General features: G+C 38.7%; 1 protein-coding gene across 1 annotated transcript in view; it reads left to right on the forward strand.

Annotated features, from left to right (window-relative positions):
- The window catches only part of LOC106085334 (protein encore), a 273307-nt gene extending 258972 nt beyond the window's left edge, over window positions 1–14335 (forward strand). Inside the window, exons 17-18 of the mRNA XM_059361116.1 lie at window positions 12654–12759; window positions 12830–14335. Of these exons, the coding sequence (XP_059217099.1) occupies window positions 12654–12759; window positions 12830–12891 (168 nt within the window). The 3' untranslated portion in view covers window positions 12892–14335. The remainder of the gene's footprint in view (window positions 1–12653; window positions 12760–12829) is intronic.
- The last annotated feature ends 6994 nt before the right edge of the window (window positions 14336–21329 follow it).

Below are 21329 nucleotides of genomic sequence, written 5' to 3' on the forward strand. Positions count from 1 at the left end.
GTCGAGTGGGTCTGGTTGGGCAGTTAAACAGGTGACGTGTATCATGTGGTCCCTGGTCACAATTGGGACATACATCTTGCATGTCGGCGTCAATCCTTGCTCTGTAGGAGTTGAGGTGGCTGCATCTTCCGGAGCATAATTGAGCCAGAACTACTCTGGTTTGCCGGGGGAGGTCAATTTCTTCAGGTGCAATGGGAGGCAGTCGTTTTCCAAGAACTACATTAACCCGGTAGCTATTCACCGCATCTGCGATAACAGCCCAAAAGGTATTGCTTAGACAGCAACAGTGTGTTGTGTTGTTCAATCTTTCGTCTGCTTGGTTCTGTTGAATATCCAGATCCAGAAACTCTGCGACTAAGGTGGGGTGTGTCCAGAGGTATCTGGGTTCTAGTCGAGTGTCGCGTGTTCCAGGTTACAATCGGGACACACATCCTGCAAGTTGAGATCAGTCCTTGCTTTGTAGAAGTTGTGGCAGCAGTACCTACCGAATCGTAATTGAGCCAGAACTACACTGGTTGGCGTGTATGTAATGAATAATGTGACTAAAGAATTTGTGGCAGATATCTTCAGATCCATTCCAGTGAAATATGAGGCAAGTTCGTTGAGGTTGATCAATCGTTAATCAATCGCAGATGTCATCGGAAACCTCTTTCCTTCCTTCCAGGTTTCCTATCGTCGCCTCGATTATACCGCGATGGTATGAGCTGCTCCCATCCTCAATCCTTTCTCCCATCGCCTTAAGTGGCCGCAGTGGCTGCCTCACACTTAATCTGTATGTCAATGGGTCGGATATCTAGAACAGCCTCCAGTGCCCTAGTGGGCGTGGTCCTTATTGCTCCGCCTATGCCAAGACAACATGTTCTCTGAACTTGTTGTTTGGTCCTTATGTTGCATTTTTTTTCCATAGCAGTGCACAAACTACTGAGGCGTAAGTAAGTATTGGTCTAATCACGTTCCTATAGAGCCAGTGGACTATCCTTGGATTCAGGCCCCATTTCGAGCCTACGGCCCGTCTACATAGTGCCTAACATCTTTGAGCCTTCTCAGTACGATCCTGAATGTGACACTTCTAATTCAGTTTCCTGTCCAAGACCACACCTAAGTATTTGACCTTGTCAGATATCGAAATCGTCTTATTGAGGAAACGTGGTGCGTTAAATTGGCCCGCCTTCGTCTTCCTCGTGAACAGGGATATTTCAGTCTTCTCTGGGTTAACATTGAGACCTCTGGGTCTAGCCCAGTCATATGCCATATTCAAGACCCTTTTGGCACTTCTGCATAGCTTGTTCGGATCTGCTACACAGACGATGCTATAATACTGCTATGGGGTGCCTTGTGCCACTTTCTCCCTTATATTTATGCCATTGAACACACAATTTATCCACCTGTTCCTTAGCATTAGGTTTATCCAGTCTCTAAGCACCGGGTCTACCCGGTACTGGTCTAAGGATTGGATCAGTGTGTCGCTCCGCACATTGTTAAATGCCCTCTCGATGTCATTGCATACCGCCAGTGTGTACGTTTTGGCATCGAAGGATTCTTCTATTTTATGCACAACCTCGTGCAGGGCAGTCTCCACCGACCTTCCCTTGACATAGGCATGCTGTTTGTATTTGAGCAGTTCGATGGATGTTCTACTCTTTATCATGGTGTCCACAATACGTTCCATGGTTTTGAGTAGGGTCTGTAGGCTTTTGGTGTCGCATAACTTGCCTTGCCGGGCTTAGGTATCGACACCACCCTTGCCTCCTGCCAGGCATTCGGAGTATATGCAAGTCCTAGGTACGCCGTGAAAATTTTGGCCAGACGAGGCGCCAGATAGTCTGCCTCTTTCTGTAGTAACGCCGGAAATATCCCATCAGGTCCGGGTGACTTAAATGGTTTGAAGCTCCTCAAGGATTCCTTAACCATAAATTCCGTTATTATTAGCCTTCGATCAACGTCATTATTCCAAGACTCCGGTGTCTCCGTGAGTCCCGTCGTATCCTGTGGAAAATGGGTTTTCATCAAAAGCCTCAACAAATCCTCCGTTGTCTCTGCTCTCACTCCTATATCGTCTACTAAAGTTTCAGTTTGGATATGAGTTTTTGAGAGAAACTTTTTTATCTTGGCGGCGTCATTAACGCTATCGACCTGTTCGCAGAAAAGCTTCCAGGAGGCACGTTTTGCCGCTCTGGTAATCTTATTGTATTCCATGAGCCGTGTGTAATACACATCCCAATAAACTTCCGCTTTTTTACGACGTGCTCTGTGAAACAGTCTGCGGACCTCTTTCCCAATATTGCGAATCTCCCCGGTCATCCAGGGTTTTCTTGGGCTGATTTCCTTTCCAGAAGAGAACAACTATCTTCGAAGGATCCCACCAGTGCGGTCATAATCCTGTTGACATTCTCGCCAATCTCTTCTATGCTTATATCATTAGATTCATCTGATCTGTGACATTATTCATGTCTATAATTCCATAATAAGACAAATCGGCGAATTGGGAAGCAATGTTGGTCACACTTGACTCATCTTATTATTTTCGCAGTGTTAAATTCCTTAATTTCATTTAATATTTGGGTAACATTATCGGTTGCATATGTCATATCGACGCCTGAAATGGGAGTAGATAAATTTTTAAACGTAGTGTTTAATTCCGGTTATATTTATTTTCAGGGCAGGGCAATTTAACTCGAGACATTTTGTAAACCTGCAGAACTAACAACATTTGCATCGCTTTGCGCAATATCAGCGGATAATTTTTGCCAATAAGATTTTCAGATTTGAAATCATTTACTTTTGGTTGAGCCAGTTAGATGTCTATTAACAGAAGGGTATTGCTATCATCTCTTAGACAAATTGTCATCCAACGGCCTCTTGTTTCGGGAACAAAATGATGATTAAACAATTCTTAATATATTTGTTTATTTACCTAACTTTTATATTGGCATAATACAGAACTGAAAGTTTGTGAACATTCTTTGAAACTCTTGGTCGAGCTCTTTTTCCAATAACTAACATCCTGCACTTGTACGCATAATAAAGCAGTTGGTCCCCCTTTGGCACGTTATGCCCATCTACGAGTTCTTCATCTTGGCGTACCAAACTGCTTTTAGGCAAACTTCCAGTTTTGTTTTGTTTCATATTTTCAAACATAATCGATAAACTGGAGCCACCGTAGCTCACAGGATAGCATGCTGAACGCCCTTGTTCGAATCCTGGCGAGAACATCAGCAAAATTTTGGCAGTGGTTATCCTCTCCTAATATAGGCGGCACTTCCCTGCAAACATTTGCTATCGTGCGAGTCACTAAATCTGCACTGAAGGAAGTAGAAAACAATCTTAGGCGATATCATTTTTTACTCTAATTAGTGTCTCGTTACGGGAGAATACGTGCCACTTGGCGATATATACCCAGGAGTGACTAAATACGGACAAAAAAAGCTTAAAATTCGATTGTCAACATCTTATATATTGGGTTGCCCAAATAGTAATTGCGGATTTTTCATATAGTCGGCGTTGACAAATTTTTTCAACGGCTTGTGACTCTGTAATTCCATTCTTTCTTCTGTCAGTTATCAGCTGTTACTTTAAGCTTGCTTTAGAAAAAAAGTGTAAAAAAGTATATTTGATTACAGTTCATTCTAAGTTTTATTAAAAATGCATTTACTTTCTTTTAAAAAATCCGCAATTACTTTTTGGGCAACCCAATATAAAAATCAATTTGTGTTTGTTTGTATGTTTGTTTGTGTGTTTTTCTTATAGACTCCAAAACGGCTGAACCGTTTTCTTGAAATTTTCACAGAAATTTTCATAATTATCCCGTGGTTAAAATAGGGCACTACATTTTTTGATATCTGAAGGGGGCGCGGACCTTCCCCCTTTCCCTAATTTTCAGAAACGCCAGATCTCGGTCATGGGTGGTACGCTCTAAAAATAACAAGTAAAAGCGTGCTAAGTTCGGCCGGGCCGAATCTTATATACCCTCCACCATGGATCGCATTAGTCGAGTTCTTTTCCCGGCATCTCTTCTTAGGCAAAACAGGATATAAGAAAAGATTTGCTCTGCTATTAGAACGATATCAAGATATGGTCCGGTTTGGACCACAATTAAATTATATGTTGGAGACCTGTGTAAAATGTCAGCCAATTTGAATAAGAATTGCGCCCTTTGGGGGCTCAAGAAGTAAAATAGAGAGATCGATTTATATGGGAGCTGTATCGGGCTATAGACCGATTCAGACCATAATAAACGCGTATGTTGATGATCATGAGAGACAACGTCGCACACAATTTCAGGCAAATCGGATAATAATTGCGACCTATAGAGGCTCAAGAAGTCACGATCCCAGATCGGTTTATATGACAGCTATATCAGGTTATGAACCGATTTGAACCCCATTTGGCACAGTTGTTGGATATCGTAACAAAACACGTCGTGCCAAAATTCATTCTAATCAGATAAGAATTGCGCCCTCTAGAGGCTCAAGAAGTCAAGACCCAAGATTATTGGCAGCTATATCAGGTTATAGACCGATTTGAACCATACTTAGCACAGTTGTTGGATATCATAACAAAACACGTCGTGCAAAATTTCATTCCAATCGGATAAGAATTGCGCACTCTAGAGGCTTAAGAAGTCAAGACCCAAGATCGGTTTATATGGCAGCTATATCAGGTTATGGACCGATTTGAACCATACTTGGCACAGTTGGTGGATGTCATAACAAAACACGTCGTGCCAAAATCCATTCAAATCCGGTAAGAATTGCGCACTCTAGAGGCTCAAGAAGTCAAGACTCAAGATCGGTTTATATGACAGCTATATCAGGTTATGGACCGATTTAAACCATGCTTGGCACAGTTGTTGGATATCATAATAAAACACGTCGTTCAAAATTTCATTCCAATCGGATAAGAATTGCGCATTCTAGAGGCTCAAAAAGTCAAGACCCAAGATCGGTTCATATGGCAGCTATATCAAAACATGGACCGATATGGCCCATTTACAATACTAACCGACCTACACTAATAAGAAGTATTTGTGCAAAATTTCAAGCGGCTGGCTTTACTCCTTCGGAAGTTAGCGTGCTTTCGAAAGACAGGCGGACGGACGGACGGACGGACATGGCTAGATCGACATAAAATGTTACGACGATCAAGAATATATATACTTTATAGGGTCTCAGACGAATATTTCAAGTAGTTACAAACAGAATGACGAAATTAGTATACCCCCTATCCTATAGTGGAGGGTATAAAAATTTGGTATCCAAATTTCGGATGTGGTACCTAGGGTGGCAGCCCCACTCCCAAAACCTGCCAAATATATATATATATATATATAGACCAATCGTGACAATATGGGACTTAAATGAAAGGTAGTTAAGAGTGGAAAACGTATTTGATATCCGATATGGTGGACCACCCCAACCCCCAAAACACCTCTAAATCGGACAAATTTACCAACCTTGGCAATATGGGACTCAAATGAGAGGTATTTGCGAGTAGAATACGAATTTGGTATCCAAATGTGGGACCAAGTTTTTGGGGTGCACCCCTTCCGCAAAACACCTCCCAAAAAGGACTTATTAACTGATCATGGCAATATGGGGCTCAAATAAAAGGTATTTAAGTGTACAATACGAATCTGATATCATAATGATATCCTTCCAAAAACAATCCCCAAAGAGGACAAATTTACTACAATAGCAATATTGGGCTCAAATGAAAGGTCTTTGGGAGTAAAGCACGAATCAGATATCAATATTTGGGAAAAAGTGTGTAATAAGAAGTTTTTTAGAGTAGAACACGAATCTGATATATGTATATTTTCAGGGCCAAGTCAAAACAGCCCCGAAACCGGTCATGTTTGTTTGTTTGTTTGTTTGTTTATTGAGTGTAACACCAGCACAACAAGATTATATCTTATATGTTAATGTGCTGATTCGCAATAGAGTATATAAAATAATGATTATTCTTTTTAAAAGGATATTAACTAATCTTAACATTTTAAATTATAGTAGTAAATATTAAGGACATTTAAAGAAAAATAATTCGTAGTTCATTTAAAAAATTTAAATAGCTCATTTTTGAATGAAGTTGCATTGCTTATGCTCTGTATGTTGGGAGGTAGGTTGTTCCAGAGACGCGTACTATGTACAATGTACTGTCGTTCAGAGGTTTGTGTGGCAAATCGTGGTTGAATGAGTTTTAGGCCACGGTTGGATCTGGCGAATTTCAGATGTTTGTGTAGGTATTCAGGTTCTTTTGTGTAGATTACCTTGTGCAGAAGAAGTAGACATCTGACATTCAGTAAGTTTGAAAAAGTTAAGTTAAATATTTGGTATGTAAATTGTGATATACGAGCTTGTCGACTTTTGTTAAACACATATCTTGCAATATCATTGTAAGCAACATTAAGCTTTCTACTGGTGTTTGCATCACAATTCGCAAATATCTCGCATCCATATAACAGTGTGGGAATTAAATAACTTTTTGCAAGTAACATTCGGATGTGAAAAGGAGTTGACAAGCGAACAGTCCATAAATTTCGCAGCATCCCACGTACTTTGCCAACTGTTGCATTAATGTGATTTGTCCACGTTAGGGTTGAATTAAAAGTCAATCCTAAATTTGTGGCTACTTGTACAAGATTCACTACAGAGTTACCAATTTTCACAACGAGATCATCAGTTATTGTCACATTTCTTTTACTTATCAGAATCAGTTTGGTTTTGGATGGATTTAAACATAATGCATTATTAACAGCCCAACAATGTATTAAGTCTAAATCAATATTTATGTTAGACACACAGGTTTGGATATCTTTCAGTTTGCAGTATGTGTAAAGTTGGACATCGTCAGCATACATTTGGATTTTAGATGTTGCAGGCACATCAGGCAGATCATTTATATACATGGAAAATAAAAGAGGGCCAAGGATAGAACCTTGAGGTACTCCTTTAAGGACATTCAGAGAGTTAGACCAACTATTGTTATAAAAAACAGACTGCGATCTTTGCGTCAAATATGATGATATCAGCTTGCAAGACGTCTCGGAGAAATTAAATAATTTCATAAGTTTTAGGACAAGAATATTATGGTTTACAGTGTCAAAGGCCTTACTGTGATCCAAAAGAAGGAGAAAGGATATCATTCCGTTATCCATACTTTGACGAAGGTTTTCAATTACATCAATCAGAACAGTGGTACAACTTCTTTTCTTTCTAAATCCAGATTGCCAGTTAGATAACAAATTTTCAGATTTCAGAAAATGCTCAATTTGGTTAGCCATTATGCGTTCCAGTGCTTTAGACAGGTATGGTAAAATGGCGATGGGACGGTACTCATTTTTTGATTTGCGAATAGGTACAATTTTTGCATGTTTCCATTCAAGCGGAAAAGTGGATTTAGTTAGAACAGTGTTAAATATATATGTTAAATATGGCAGAATCTTTGGCACAATTATTTTAATAAATCGTGGATTTATTTCATCAGTTCCGATCGCATTAGATTTAATGGACAGAATGCTGTGTAGAACCTCAGTTTCATTTACACAGCGAAAGGAAAAAGGATTTTCAACAGCTACCATGCACATATTTTCATATATATTTTCAGTAGGATAGACAGTGTTTATTGAAACAAAATTATCATTTAGTTCATTTATGTTCATGTTGGGTTCCAGCTGAGTATTGCGTTTTTCTCCAACGCCAATTTTTCGTATCTCATTCCATTTAGAGCGACTATTAACAGCATTCTGAAATTTATTATGAAAATACAATGTCTTTGCCTCAGTTATACACTTTCCAACAGCTCTTCTAGCATTTTTAAAATGTTCATGTAGTTGTGAGGTTCTAAAACGTTTCCAACGTCTATATGAAAAGTTTCTTTCATCAATCAAAGTTTTTATTCGCTGGTTAAACCAAGGTGGTTGTGAATATTTAATTGTTATTGTTTTCTCTGGAACACATCGATTGTATATTGGACAGATATGATTTTGAACAAATGATATTTGTTCATCCACAGAGTCAAAATGATAAATTGAGTCCCACGGTACTTCATCAGTAAGGTGATTCAGTAAATTGTAGTTTATTTTCTTAAAATCGCGGTAGGTAATTCTGTTGTCTTGATAGGTCATGACGTAGTTATATGTTAGAAACAGTAGGTCATGTTTAGAAAAACCAGGTGCAGCAAGTTGGTCATAAAACAAAACATTTGCAACATTGTTAACAAAAAATATATCCAGAATGCTGGATGAATGACTCGTAAAATGGGTGGGCACAGAAGTGTTAGTTGGTACTAAGCCCAACAGCTCCATCGAACTGGAAAAATGAGATTCAGACAATATATTGCTATTAAAGTCACCAGCTATAGCTATATTGTTGTAAGAAAACGAGATTGTTTCGATACAAGATAGGAGCATGTCATATGGTATATTGTTGTGGGGCCTGTAAACACAGCCAATCAGCATCTTCTCATTTGAATAACAGTTTATTTCTAGAAATAGGTATTCAATGCTGTCACCTTGTGATGACATACATTTAACAGTCGCATGTAGTCCAGATTTCAAAAATATAGCAACACCTCCACCATGACTTTGCCTATCGGCTCTAAATATGTTATATCCTGGTAAGGTATATATATTATCGCATATATCCGGGCGAAACCAAGTTTCAGATACACATATGGCATCTATAGCAGAATTCACAAAAGTATCTCGAAATTCATCCATTTTATTGTTCAAACTTTGTGCATTTATATGAACAATTGTAAGCCCAGGCATTTGGTTCTTAAAAATCTTCAGCATCAATTTGAGATTATCTCTGGAACCGCAAGAAGTGTCACTTGACATATGTAATACGCATAAGCAATGCTAACAGTATGAATAGTTGACTTAAGTGCTGAGCTGTATTAAGGAAATTCGATTTAAATAGAGGCAAAACATATATATGATAACATAGAAAAAGGCATAGTAAAGCGAATATATAGTAACATACAATTAAAATTATTATATTAAATTTAATATGACACCAAAATATTTCAGGACTCAATATGAGCAACTGGTCTTTCAGGTGTTTCACGAAAGAGATTGGTAAGTTGCTCTATGTTTTCAACAAGCGTAGGGGAATCAGATCCAGGCCGTCTTACATAAACAAGGCCACGAAGCGAAAAAACAGACTCCAGATGTTTTTGTCGCTTAAGCTTCAGTGCATTTTGAAAAATTTTGTAATTATGGTTTGTCAGGTTCTCATTTATATAGAACGGTTTATTAGAGTCAAAACCTGCATGACTCAATACCAGGTTTGAATTAATTGATTTTCTAAACCTCGCAATATTTTTTAAGACAAAGTTTTTGTCAAATGGCGTTGCTAAATGAACCATAATTACAGAGTCTGAAGAGTTATTCTGGTTACGAACGTTGTCCAGACGGTACATAGCTCTAATCGTTGGGATCGCTATGTTAATTGTGTCACAAATATTTGCAAAAATTTGGTACAGGTTCTCTCCATTTTCGGAAGGTATGCCATTTATTCTCAGATCGCAAGCCACTTGGTTGTTTTCAAATTTTTGCTGATTTGCTTTCAGTAATTGAATTTGATTTTTCATTTCAGTCATTGTATTTTCCATACCATCAATTTTGTCCACGACTGTTGTTACTTTGTCAACCCTTTCATTGAGTTTCACATATTTTTCATTTAATTTAGATATCTCGCACTTGATGTCGGCCATACTCTTATCTATGACAGCTAAGAGACGCGACTCAGTTTCAGATAAAAGAGATTTTAAAAGCTCTGTTTGCTTCTCAAATCTCTTATCGATTAACATAAGCATTCGGTGTGGAGAGTCATAATTTGAAAGCCGCGGAGTTTTGTTGACACTTTCCTCACTTATGCTCATCCCCTCTCTCATTCGTTTTGGCGCCAACAACAGAGACTCTCCAGGAGAAATATTGTTGTTGGATGAAGATATTATTTTCACTGATGGCACTTCAGACATGATGAGTTAACTTTAATGTTTCTCAGGGTTAATTGTTGTTGTTGTTGTTTTAGTTCTTCACTTTTTTCTAGTTTAGCACTTTGATATGTGGTTTTGTTTTGTTTTGAATTTGTATTTGAAGCCTGTGTTGTATTCTTTTTTGTAAATAACACGACGGTGATTTGCCAAGCAAACAGTATGAACAAAAATTAAACTTTGTCAGTTAAAAAACACTTTTAAACATTTGAAATAATTTATTTTTGAGGAGCGTTTTAAAAACACGTCTGTACGCAAAGAGAGTTCAAGAGAGAATGCCGACTATGAAAATATTGGACTCAAATGAAAGGCATTTGGAAGTAGAACACGAATCTGATATCAACATTCGGGAGCAACTGCCTAGGGGACGTCCTACCCCCATAACAACTCCCAAATAGGACGTATTTGCTCACCATGACAATTTTAGCTTTTAAAGACAGTGGATCTCGATATTGATAGTTTTTGGGACCCATACCCTAACCGGTCATATTTGCTGACTTTTGCAATAAGGGGTTTAAATGAAAGGTATTTGAGATTAGAAAACGAATTTGGTATCCATCCAATTTTGAGTCCAATGGCAATATGGGGTTCAAATAAATGATATTTGAGAGTAGAGCAGAGCTAACCATTCCACTCCCCAAGACACCCTAAATCGGGCATACTTATCACCCACGTCAATGTGGGTTACAAATGAATTGTATTGGGGGTTTACCCCTTCCCTAAAACACCCCACAAACAACAAGTATTTATTGACCATCGCAGTATGGGGGTCAAATAAAGGTATTTGGGAGTGGAATACCAATCTGATATCCACATGTGGGACCATGTATTTGGGGCATCGCCCCTTTACCAAAACACCCCCCAAGGAGTACAAATTTTGGGGCAAACATTTGTTTGAGGACGCCTCATCCCCTAAACTTTAAATAAATGGTATTTGAGAGAAGAGAACGATGCTGATATTTTTTCAGGGCCAAGAATCTAAGAGACCACCTCACCCCGAAAACACATCTAAATCGAACATCATGACAATATCGAGCTGAAATAAAGACTTTTAATAATGGAGTATATCTAACACCCAAACGTTAATGACCCTAAACCCTGCGAGCGATTTCATAGACCAGTGAAGATCATATGGGATTCATATAAAGGCATTTATATTGTTTTGCTTTTGCGATATACACATATTCGTAGCATGGTATTTCACTAAAAGCTCTTTAATTGTCGAAAATAAATATTCAAAGTATAATTTTGTTCCATATAAAGTAAAAGAAGGCTCAGCGGAGCGGGCCCGATTTTAGCTAGTCATTAATAAAAATAAATATTTTTTTTACCTAATTTTTTTTAGCTGTTAAAGTGAGACTTGTTTTAATTTCTCTTTCTAATTTCTTTCTTTTTCAAATCGAGATAAATAGTCGAAGACTTTATTTGCAATGGTTTTTGCCTGATTGAGATTTGAACAGCCAACCTTACGATTGTGAGGCGTATGCTATCCCTCTGTGCTACGCGCCTTTCTTCATTACAGAAGGCTAAGTAACCATACATTGTCTTGTGTTGGGTTTTTTGAGTTAGCGTCCAAAACAACAACAAAAAATCAAATTTTAAATTTGTGACAATAACAGTAGATTATGAGAAACTAATTAGCGAAACATGAATGATAGGATTCCGATAGTAATGTATTTTGTTGTTTTAAATCATGACATCTCTACAAACTATCATACAAAAGGTTCTAAAAAGTGATAATCCTGGGAGGGAGTGAGAAAGTCATTTCCAAATGTTTGGAGGTTTGTGTGATAACAGCCATGTAAAAATTTCTCCCCTAGGAGGTGTCGCAAAAGGGGGTTCCTTATAATTGAGCTTAACTTGAATCGAACATCACTCATTCAAATGTGAGAAGTTTGCCCCCTGTTCCTTAATGCAATGTGCGTGGGAAAATTTGCACATTTGCAGTGGTAGAACGTACTTATACTCCCGGATAATAGATGTAATCACGGATAATCGAGTAAATCGAAAAAATACAAAAATATATTTTCTATCCCGGATAATGGAGGTTCCCGAAAAATCGATTCCCTGATATTCGAAGTCCTGGACTGTACTTCTTTGCAAGTTACTGTCCACATGTGCCCACTTCTTGATACTAATTTTTTTTTTGATTTCGTTTAAATTCGAAGCGTTAAAGGCCAAAACAAAATGAGCGCGTTGTGCTTTGTTTTTGAGCGTCGCGTTGAAAAATGCAAATTTTCAACTTTGACGACTAAAATAGAACGTCATTCTGTGTTGCCGTACGTGAAGCAATGTGTTAAGGCGTCAAAGTTAAAAATTGTCTTATTTTGCGCGTTGCTTTTGTAGGATTTTTTTGCAGAGTTGCATTTTCCAACGCGACACTCAAAAACAAAGCCAAACGCGCTCATTCTGTGCGTATCCAAATTTCCTGCTCTGCTGAACTTGTTGCTCATGCACTACATTTGATTAATTATTTTCCCTTAATCCCGTTGTCGAAGGCGAAAATCGACAGAGGTAAACGAATTTTCGTCTTCGACAACCATAATACCATTTTGTAAAAATTTCTCCATTCGACAACGCCATCGCCAATCGGAAAAGGGGGGATTGACTCCTATTGTTATCATTTTGTTAAACCTTTCTATTTCTCTCTCTTCTAGCCTTCCGTAGCTTTACCAAATAGTCGTCGTTCGCCATCGACAGATTTGAGGCCGCCCATAGCCCAAGTGGCGGGAATGTACCCCACCATGAACATGATGATACCAGGTAGTTAGCTACTGGACATGATATTTCCTCTTCAAGTTAACGTTTACTTTGTTTTTCCACTCCTATACAGCTCAGCCACGTCACCCTGGTCGTCATCCCAATCCGAATTACAAGGGCACACGGCCCCGTTGATGTCCTCGGCTGTATTGATGGCATGGTCCGAGTAATGTCGCCCATTGAGGAAACCCAATGATGCTATACCAAAAACCTTTATTTAAGTATAAGTTTAAACAGCAACCACTGAGGAAAACTAACTAATCTAATAAAGCAAAACATTAGGCTTAGTTTAATATACCATTATATACGTATGTATATATATATATATATATATATATATATATATATATATATATATATACAAACCCATATGTATATATATATATATATATATATATATATATATATATATATATACAAAACGCAGCATACAATAGAAACTGGAACAACGTAAATGAAAATGGAGTAAAGTATGAGAGATGCGTGTGAAAGAGTGTCGCGAAACGGACACAGTTTTCTTTTTATATTTTCTGGTCTATTTTCCTACATACCAGCGCGACAACAAAACAAAAACGAAGATACTGCGTAAACTCCCAAATTTTAATACAAACAAAACAAAAACATTGGCTTTAAATAGGTAGAAATTGAAAACATCCAAAACAAAATTCGCAATACAATAAAATTATTTAAACGTTTCTTCATCTCAATGCGTACACATACACAAACTCCGACACAAATCTTATGTACGGTGAAAACAAAGCTGACTCCAGCCAGGCTGCCACTAACACCTGTCACCATCACAATCATTGCGCACTCTTTACAGCGCTTGGAAAGCAGCCGCATACGCGATGGAAACCCCAGCGCTGTGCCATTTTCATCGTCCCATAGGAAAATATAACGACAGCAAGCAAATGCCAACACAATTCCTCCAATCATAAGATTCTCAAAACAACATACACACCCACACCCACACCCACACACACACACACACACGGCCACACTCAAGCAGATACTTACTTACATAAACCAAGAAAAAAAAAGAAAAGAGAAACCAGTGACATAATTTAGTCATTTTAATTGAGTATATAAGAATAAACTTAATTAATATTGCTATGCATATAAAAACGTATATATATATATATAAACATATAATAATTTATAGTACACATGGTGCATACATAGTATTGTATATGGCGTGCATATATGCATGTGGAGAGACATAGTTTATGCATATGCGTATATGCACTCTTATACGGATGTATGACCATAGATAACCCATATGCATGTACGCCTGCAAATGCAGTTTGTGTGTGGGCGCGTGGGAGATGTATACGACTCATTCGCACGCACCAATGTACACGCTGCATGGGCATGGGTATGTGGGACAAATGAAAAGATACAAATAATAATTTTATAGTATTTAAAAAAAATTTACTATATATACATACAATATATATATATAAAATTAAATAATATTATTTATAGTTACCTAAGGTAGCATAATGAAATTATTCAAATATATATACATACATATATATTTAAAAAAATATATAAAATATTAAATAAAAACCAAAACAAATGAATCCAGTTTGGTCAACTCCATGAAATTTTAGAATATTTCATGTCGCATCGCATGCGCATGATGCGTGCTGTCGAAAAGCATATTCAAAATTTCATGGAACAACCTACCTATCCAATTGAAGCCAACAGGTTTCGCGAGCGCAAGTATATGTCCGTTTTTCTATTTGCACATTTTTCTAACGCTCATCCAATAACGTTTGCATTCTTTATAATTCACATGCGTCTCACCGTGACCATTTTGTTTTGTTTTATTTTTTGTAAAAAATTATGAATTCAGCCCATTTGTTTGTAAACTTCACGCACATACTTGTTGTTTTTGTTTTTGATTTTCGTTAATTTTTGTTCACAAAAATGTCATTGAAAAATTTTTTTAAATGTATGATATGCATGAATTGTTATCTTTTTTTTAAATAAAAAAATAAAAAAATTCCTGCAAATTTCAAATATCATTTTTTAAGCTCTATGCTAGATTTCACACATATCTAAGGTTTACAGTAATAAAATTAAATCCGAGTTAGGTCCGTCGAAAACTTGATCGATATATTTCATTAATGAAACGTACAGTGTACAGATGAAAAGAAATATTCCCGTTTATTCCGATTGCGGTTCCAGTCGCATTCGTAATCGATTTTCGACATTTATACAAAACTAGCTGAGCTGGGCCCGCTCCGCTGCGCCCTCTTTTACTTTATATGGAACAAAAGTTTCCTTGGAATATTTATTTTCGACAATTAAAGATTTTAAAAATATAAGTGCCTGTATCTGTATCCCATATGATCTTTATTGGTCTACAAATTTAAGTTATAAGGTGTATTCCATTCCTGAAATACTGCATTTCAGCCCGATATTCTCATGATGTCTGATTTAGTGGTGTTTTCGGGGGAGAGGTGGTTCCCCAGATACTTGGCCCTGAAAAAATATCAGCATCGTGCTCTTCTCTCAAATACCATTATTTAAACCCCATATTGCCATTGGCTTAAGAGGAGTTTACAGGATGAGGCGTCCCCCAAACACATGGTCCCAAAATAGGTTATCACATTCGTTTTCTTATCTCAAATAGCTTTCATTTGAGCCACATATTGGCATGGTCGAAAAATTTTTTCCCTTTGGAGGTGTTTTGGGAAAGGAGTGATGCCCTAAATACATAGTCCTACATTTGGATATCAAATTCGTATTCTACTCCCAAATACCTTTATTTAAGTCCCATATTGCGATGGCCGCTAAAATATTGCTGTTTGTGGGGTATTTTGGGGATGGAGTAGAACCCCAGAATATTGGTGCCGAAAATGGGTATCAATTCTTGCTCTATCCCCCAATACCTTTTATTTAAGCTCCACATTGACATGGTAGGTAAATATGCCCGATTTAGGGGTGTTTTGGGGATTGGAGTGGTCCCCCAAACACTAAGCCCAGAAAATATATGAGCAACGTGCTCTATTCTCATATATCATTTATTTGAACCCCATATTGGCATTGCCCTCAAAATTGAATATCAAATTCGTTTTCTAATCTCATTTAAACTCCTTATTGCAAAAGTCAGCAAATATGTCCGGTTTGGGGTATTGGCCCTAAAAACTATGAATTTTAAGACCAAAATTGTCTTGGTGACCAAAAACGTCCTATTAGGGGGGTTGTTATGGTGGAAATTCCGCTAGACAGTTGGTTCCTAATGTTGATATCAGGTACTCGCACAAACCGTTAATTTGAGTCCCATATTTCCATTGTCGCCAAACATGACCGGCTTGGGGGTGTTTTGGGGGATGGGCGACCACTCAGTGAGTTGGCCTTGAAAATATATATCGGATTCGTGTTCCACTTTAAAACCCCTCTTATTTGAGCCTCATATTGCAATAGTCAGAAAATACTTCCTATTTGGGTTGTGTTGTGGGGGTGGCGTGGCCCCATAGACACTTTTCCCGAATATTGATATCAAATTCGTGCTTTACTCCCAAAGACCTTTCATTTGAGCCCCATATTGCTATGGTCGTAAATTTGTCCCCTTTGGGGGATGTTTTAGGTGAGAGGCGGCTCCCCAAACACTTGGTCCCATATTTGGATATCAGATTCGTATTCGACATTTAAATACCTTTTATTTAAGCCCCATATTCCCATGGTCAGTAAATAAGTCCAGTTTCGCACCACTCATCTCCGAGATCTGGCGTTTCTGAATATTAGGGTAAGAGGGAGGGTCCGCCCGCTTCAGATATCAAAAAAAGTACCCTATTTTCCCCACGGGGTCATTATGCACCATCTGTGAAAATTTCAAGAAAATCGATTCATCCGTCTATAAGTTCTATAAGGAACACACAACATACAAACAAACCTACAAACAAACACAAATTGATTTTTATATATAAGAAGATGGTACAGTAGACTATCAGAAATGTGAACCTTTCCGTTGCTGGTATTGCTCGAATTTCTGTAAGATTTTTTTGACAGGTTATAATGTTGTTGTTGTAGCAGTATGTTGTGTTCTATCTTTCGTCTGCCTGATTCTGTTGAGTGTCCAGATCCAGGAACTCTGCAACTAAGATGATGTGCGTCCAGAGGGATGTGGGTCTGAGTCGAGTGGTTATGGCTTGGCAGTTGTTATTGTTGTAGTAGCAGTGTGTGGCGCACTGAGACGGCAGCCCTTGCCGATGAAGGAATTCATCGGGTCTATCCGGTACATACAAACGGCTGCCATGGGATTGCTTGGCAGTTAAACAGGTGATGTGTGTCGTGTGGTCCCTGGTCACAATCGACACATACATCTTATACGTCTGCATTAATCCTTGCTCTGAACTACTCTGGTTTGCTGGGGGAGGTCAATTTCTTCAGGTGCAATGGGCGGCAATCGTTCTCCAAGGACGACATTCACCAGTTAGCTATTTACCGCATCTGCTACCGTGTCTGCATGAATGTTATCTAGAGACCATACTATCGCAGCATAACTTACCACAGACCGGTCAATTGCTTTGTACGTGGTCAACAAGGTTTCTTTGTCTGCACCCCAAGTGCTGCCAGCAAGTGACTTGAGGACTTTTACTTTTGACTTTATCGCAAATTGCTGTGACATGTGGGGAGAATGTGTAAGAGCTGTCAAATTTGACGCCAAGTATTTTGGGACACTTGATCGTCTCCATCGACCATCATAGTTAGCTCGGCATTCAACTCACGCCTAGTTGTAGTGAATAATGTGGCTGAAGATTTGGTGGCAGATATCTTCAAATTTATTGCAGCGAAATATGAGGCAAGTTCATAGAGGTATATGTTCAACCTATGGCAGATGTCAAAAATGGGTGGGGGCCTGTTGTCTTGATCGTACAATCGTCCGCATATGATACGATCTCTTTCTACTCTTAAATACCTCTTATTAAAACCCCAATAAGTAAAAGTCCTATTTAAGGTTGTGGTGGATCCCCAGAGACTTGGTGTTAAAAGCGATAGTCAATTTTGTGCTCTACTCCCAAAGACCTTTCATTTAAGATCCATACTGCCATCGTCTGTAAATATGTCCGATTTGAGGGTTTTTTAGGAAGTTGAGATGACCCACGACACACTTAGTCCCACAATTGGTTATCAGGTGCGCTTTCTGCTCTCAAATACCTTTTATTTGATACCCATTTTAGTGTGATTGGTCTATAATACCGTTTGGCGAGTTTTGGGAGTGGGCGGCCTTCCTAGGCACCCCAACCCAGATTTTGATACCAAATTTTTGGTTTTAGGTTACTGTAAGTGTGCAAACAAAATTTCGCTTAAATCGCCCTTCCGAGAGGTATGACAGTGGGTGGGAAAGTTCAAAAATCGTACTGCAATAGTCGTGTTGGCTTCTCCAAACAGTAGATGGCGCTACTTAAATGTTAGTGCTACTACTCGCTTGGAGTGGCTTAACGCCTATAACGTTGATCATCATGTGGTAGTTGTCCATAAATGACTATATGACTTCAAATCAAATCAAATTGCCATATTAAACGATTTTCTGTGGTAAATAAATAATTTGCCAGTCTATATACTTGGTGCGGTGGCAATAGTTATGTAAAACTTTTGAACAAAAAAGTGTTGCCCAGCAGCACGTCGTTTGGTCTTGTCTATCGGTGAGCTAAAAATGGTTGCAATCTTAACGTTAAGGTTTGCAACTCCTCCTATCACGCTGAACGTAATAATTTTTGGGATATGGCGGCCTACATTTATTTGTGTCGTACACATGAAATAAATCACACAGTGTCATGTTAGGTTATTATGGTTGATCGACTGTTTTGGGGTGAGGTAATCCGCTAGATGTATGAGCAGAATGAAGACATCAGATTCGCAGTCCACAGCCTTAAACCTTTAATTTAACCCTATATATTGTCATGATTGGTGTATACAGCCTTTTGGTGGAGGGTGTCCATATGAGGGTTGTGCGCCTCACTTCATCTGCTACTTGAGCACATATTTGAATGACGCACTCTACTCAGAAATATCTATCATTTGATGCCCCATTGTTTTATTTGGTCAAATAATCTATTGGAGGCGATTTTTGGAGGTAAAGCTCCACCTAGATTCTTGGACACAAAGTTTAATTTCATATTCGTAATCAACTCGCAAATACCTTTCATTTGAGTGTTATATAGCTATGATCGAGTAAAATTCCCGTTGAGGGGCTCCTTTTGGTGGGGCGATCCGCAATTACTCAGACATAATTTTTTAAGCCATATTCGTGATCTTCTCCCGAATGCCTTTCATTTGAGTCCCATATTGATATGTACGTCCAATGTGTTTCTTTGCGGAACTTTTGAGGTTGGAGAGGCCCCTGTGTTTCTCGGGCCCAACTTTTAATACCATATTCGTATTCTACACTTCAGTACCTTTTATTTAGTACCCATATTGTCCCGATCGGTCAACATTTTAGGTGGTGTTTTTGGGGTAACGGGGGAGGGTCCGCCACTTCCAATATCGACAAATTATATAGCGTATTCCTTCTTCCTGACCATATTCTTAATCTACTCCCGAATACCTTTCATTTGAGTCCCATATTGTCGTAATCGTCCAATATGACTATTTGAAGAGGTTTGGGGTCGGGGCAGCCCCGTAGGTACTTGGGCCCAAATTTTGATATCAAATTTGTCCACCTATTTTGAGTAGTACTTTTGGGGTAAGGGGGAGGGTCTGCCCCCCTTGATATATCAAAAAATTATATAGCCTATAGCTCCTTCCGGACCCCTCCCCACAATCCGTGAAAATTTGAAACGAATCGGTTCAGCCGTTTTGGAGTCTATACGGAACAAACAAATTTACAAACCCACAAACAAATAAACAAACATACAAACTAAGACAAATTTATTTTTAGTATATAGATAGATAAAGGGTGATTTTTTTGAGGTTAGGATTTTCATGCATTAGTATTTGACAGATCACGTGGGATTTCAGACATGGTGTCAAAGAGAAAGATGCTCAGTATGCTTTGACATTTCATCATGAATAGACTTACTAACGAGCAACGCTTGCAAATCATTGAATTTTATTACCAAAATCAGTGTTCGGTTCGAAATGTGTTCAAATTTTGACAAATTTTGTTCAGCGATGAGGCTCATTTCTGGTTGAATGGCTACGTAAATAAGCAAAATTGCCGCATTTGGAGTGAAGAGCAACCAGAAGCCGTTCAAGAACTGCCCATGCATCCCGAAAAATGCACTGTTTGGTGTGGTTTGTACGCTGGTGGAATCATTGGACCGTATTTTTTCAAAGATGCTGTTGGACGCAACGTTACGGTGAATGAACACATTTCGAACCGAACACTGATTTTGGTAATAAAATTCAATGATTTGCAAGCGTTGCTCGTTAGTAACTCTATTCATGATGAAATGTCAAAGCATACTGAGCATCTTTCTCTTTGACACCATGTCTGAAATCCCACGTGATCTGTCAAATACTAATGCATGAAAATCCTAACCTCAAAAAAATCACCCTTTAGTAGTTGTGTAAATTAGTAGTTGTATAAACAAAATATTTTTCAAACCAACAACTCAAAACTTTTTATGAAATGACTAAATTTTAATTTTTAACATTAACAGTAATAAAGGCGAACGTGAGGGGATTCGTTGCACGAAACTCACTAATAACAGAATTAGTGAACTGAATATGTAAATGAACAGGGTAGTCAACGAACATAAGCGGAATTTGTGGCTAGAACACTTGGAGCAATAAAACTTAGGTACCGGTTTAGGCAAGCTGTCACCTACTGTTATGTCACTCTCGAACCCCGGTAGACGGGATGACAGGACCTCAGTCACTTTTGGCAACGTAACTGTGACTGATCCGAGGAGATGCGCCATATTGTTCAATCGTCAAGTTATTGTGCATCCCGAGAGAGAAAGGGCAAGGTGGAGAGACATTCGCCGTATCCGTAGTCTCCGAGCCGATGGACAGCCATCACAATTTACCGTGGCGCCAAATCATCCAAGGCGCTGTGCCCTGACGGAATTTCTACACTGATGCTGAAGAATCTGGATCTATCTAGAGTTGAGTACCTTACAACTGTCCTCAACCTGTCTTTGAACACTTTTGTTGTACCCGCATATTATCACCGCACACATTTGCCGTGGCTTCAGTCAGCCCAGGCCATGTGAAAGGACGGTCCTTGGGGCACTGGACCAAACGAAGGCATTCGACACGGTCAGCCATGTCAAACTATTTAAGGACATCGCCAATACGTCCCTCCAACCTGGCCTGAAACGCTGGATCGCGAATCGGTGTGGTCACCAGTCATTTGTGGAATTTATGGATAAGACGTCGAAGCACCGTAGAGTGAAACAGGGAGTCCCCCAAAGCGGGGTAAAATCTCTGGCACTGCTTTACCTCTATGTATCCTCCATTCCACCCCCTGCACACGCCATGGAGATCGTTTCATATGCGGACGATAGTACAATCATGGCATCAGGCCCCCACCCATTGATGACATTTTCGATAGGTTAAACGTCTACCTCTTATTTCGCTTCAAGTAATTTGAAGATATCTGTCACCAAATCTTC

This window comes from Stomoxys calcitrans, chromosome 1 (genome assembly GCF_963082655.1).
Source record: "Stomoxys calcitrans chromosome 1, idStoCalc2.1, whole genome shotgun sequence".
NCBI lineage: Eukaryota > Metazoa > Arthropoda > Insecta > Diptera > Muscidae > Stomoxys > Stomoxys calcitrans.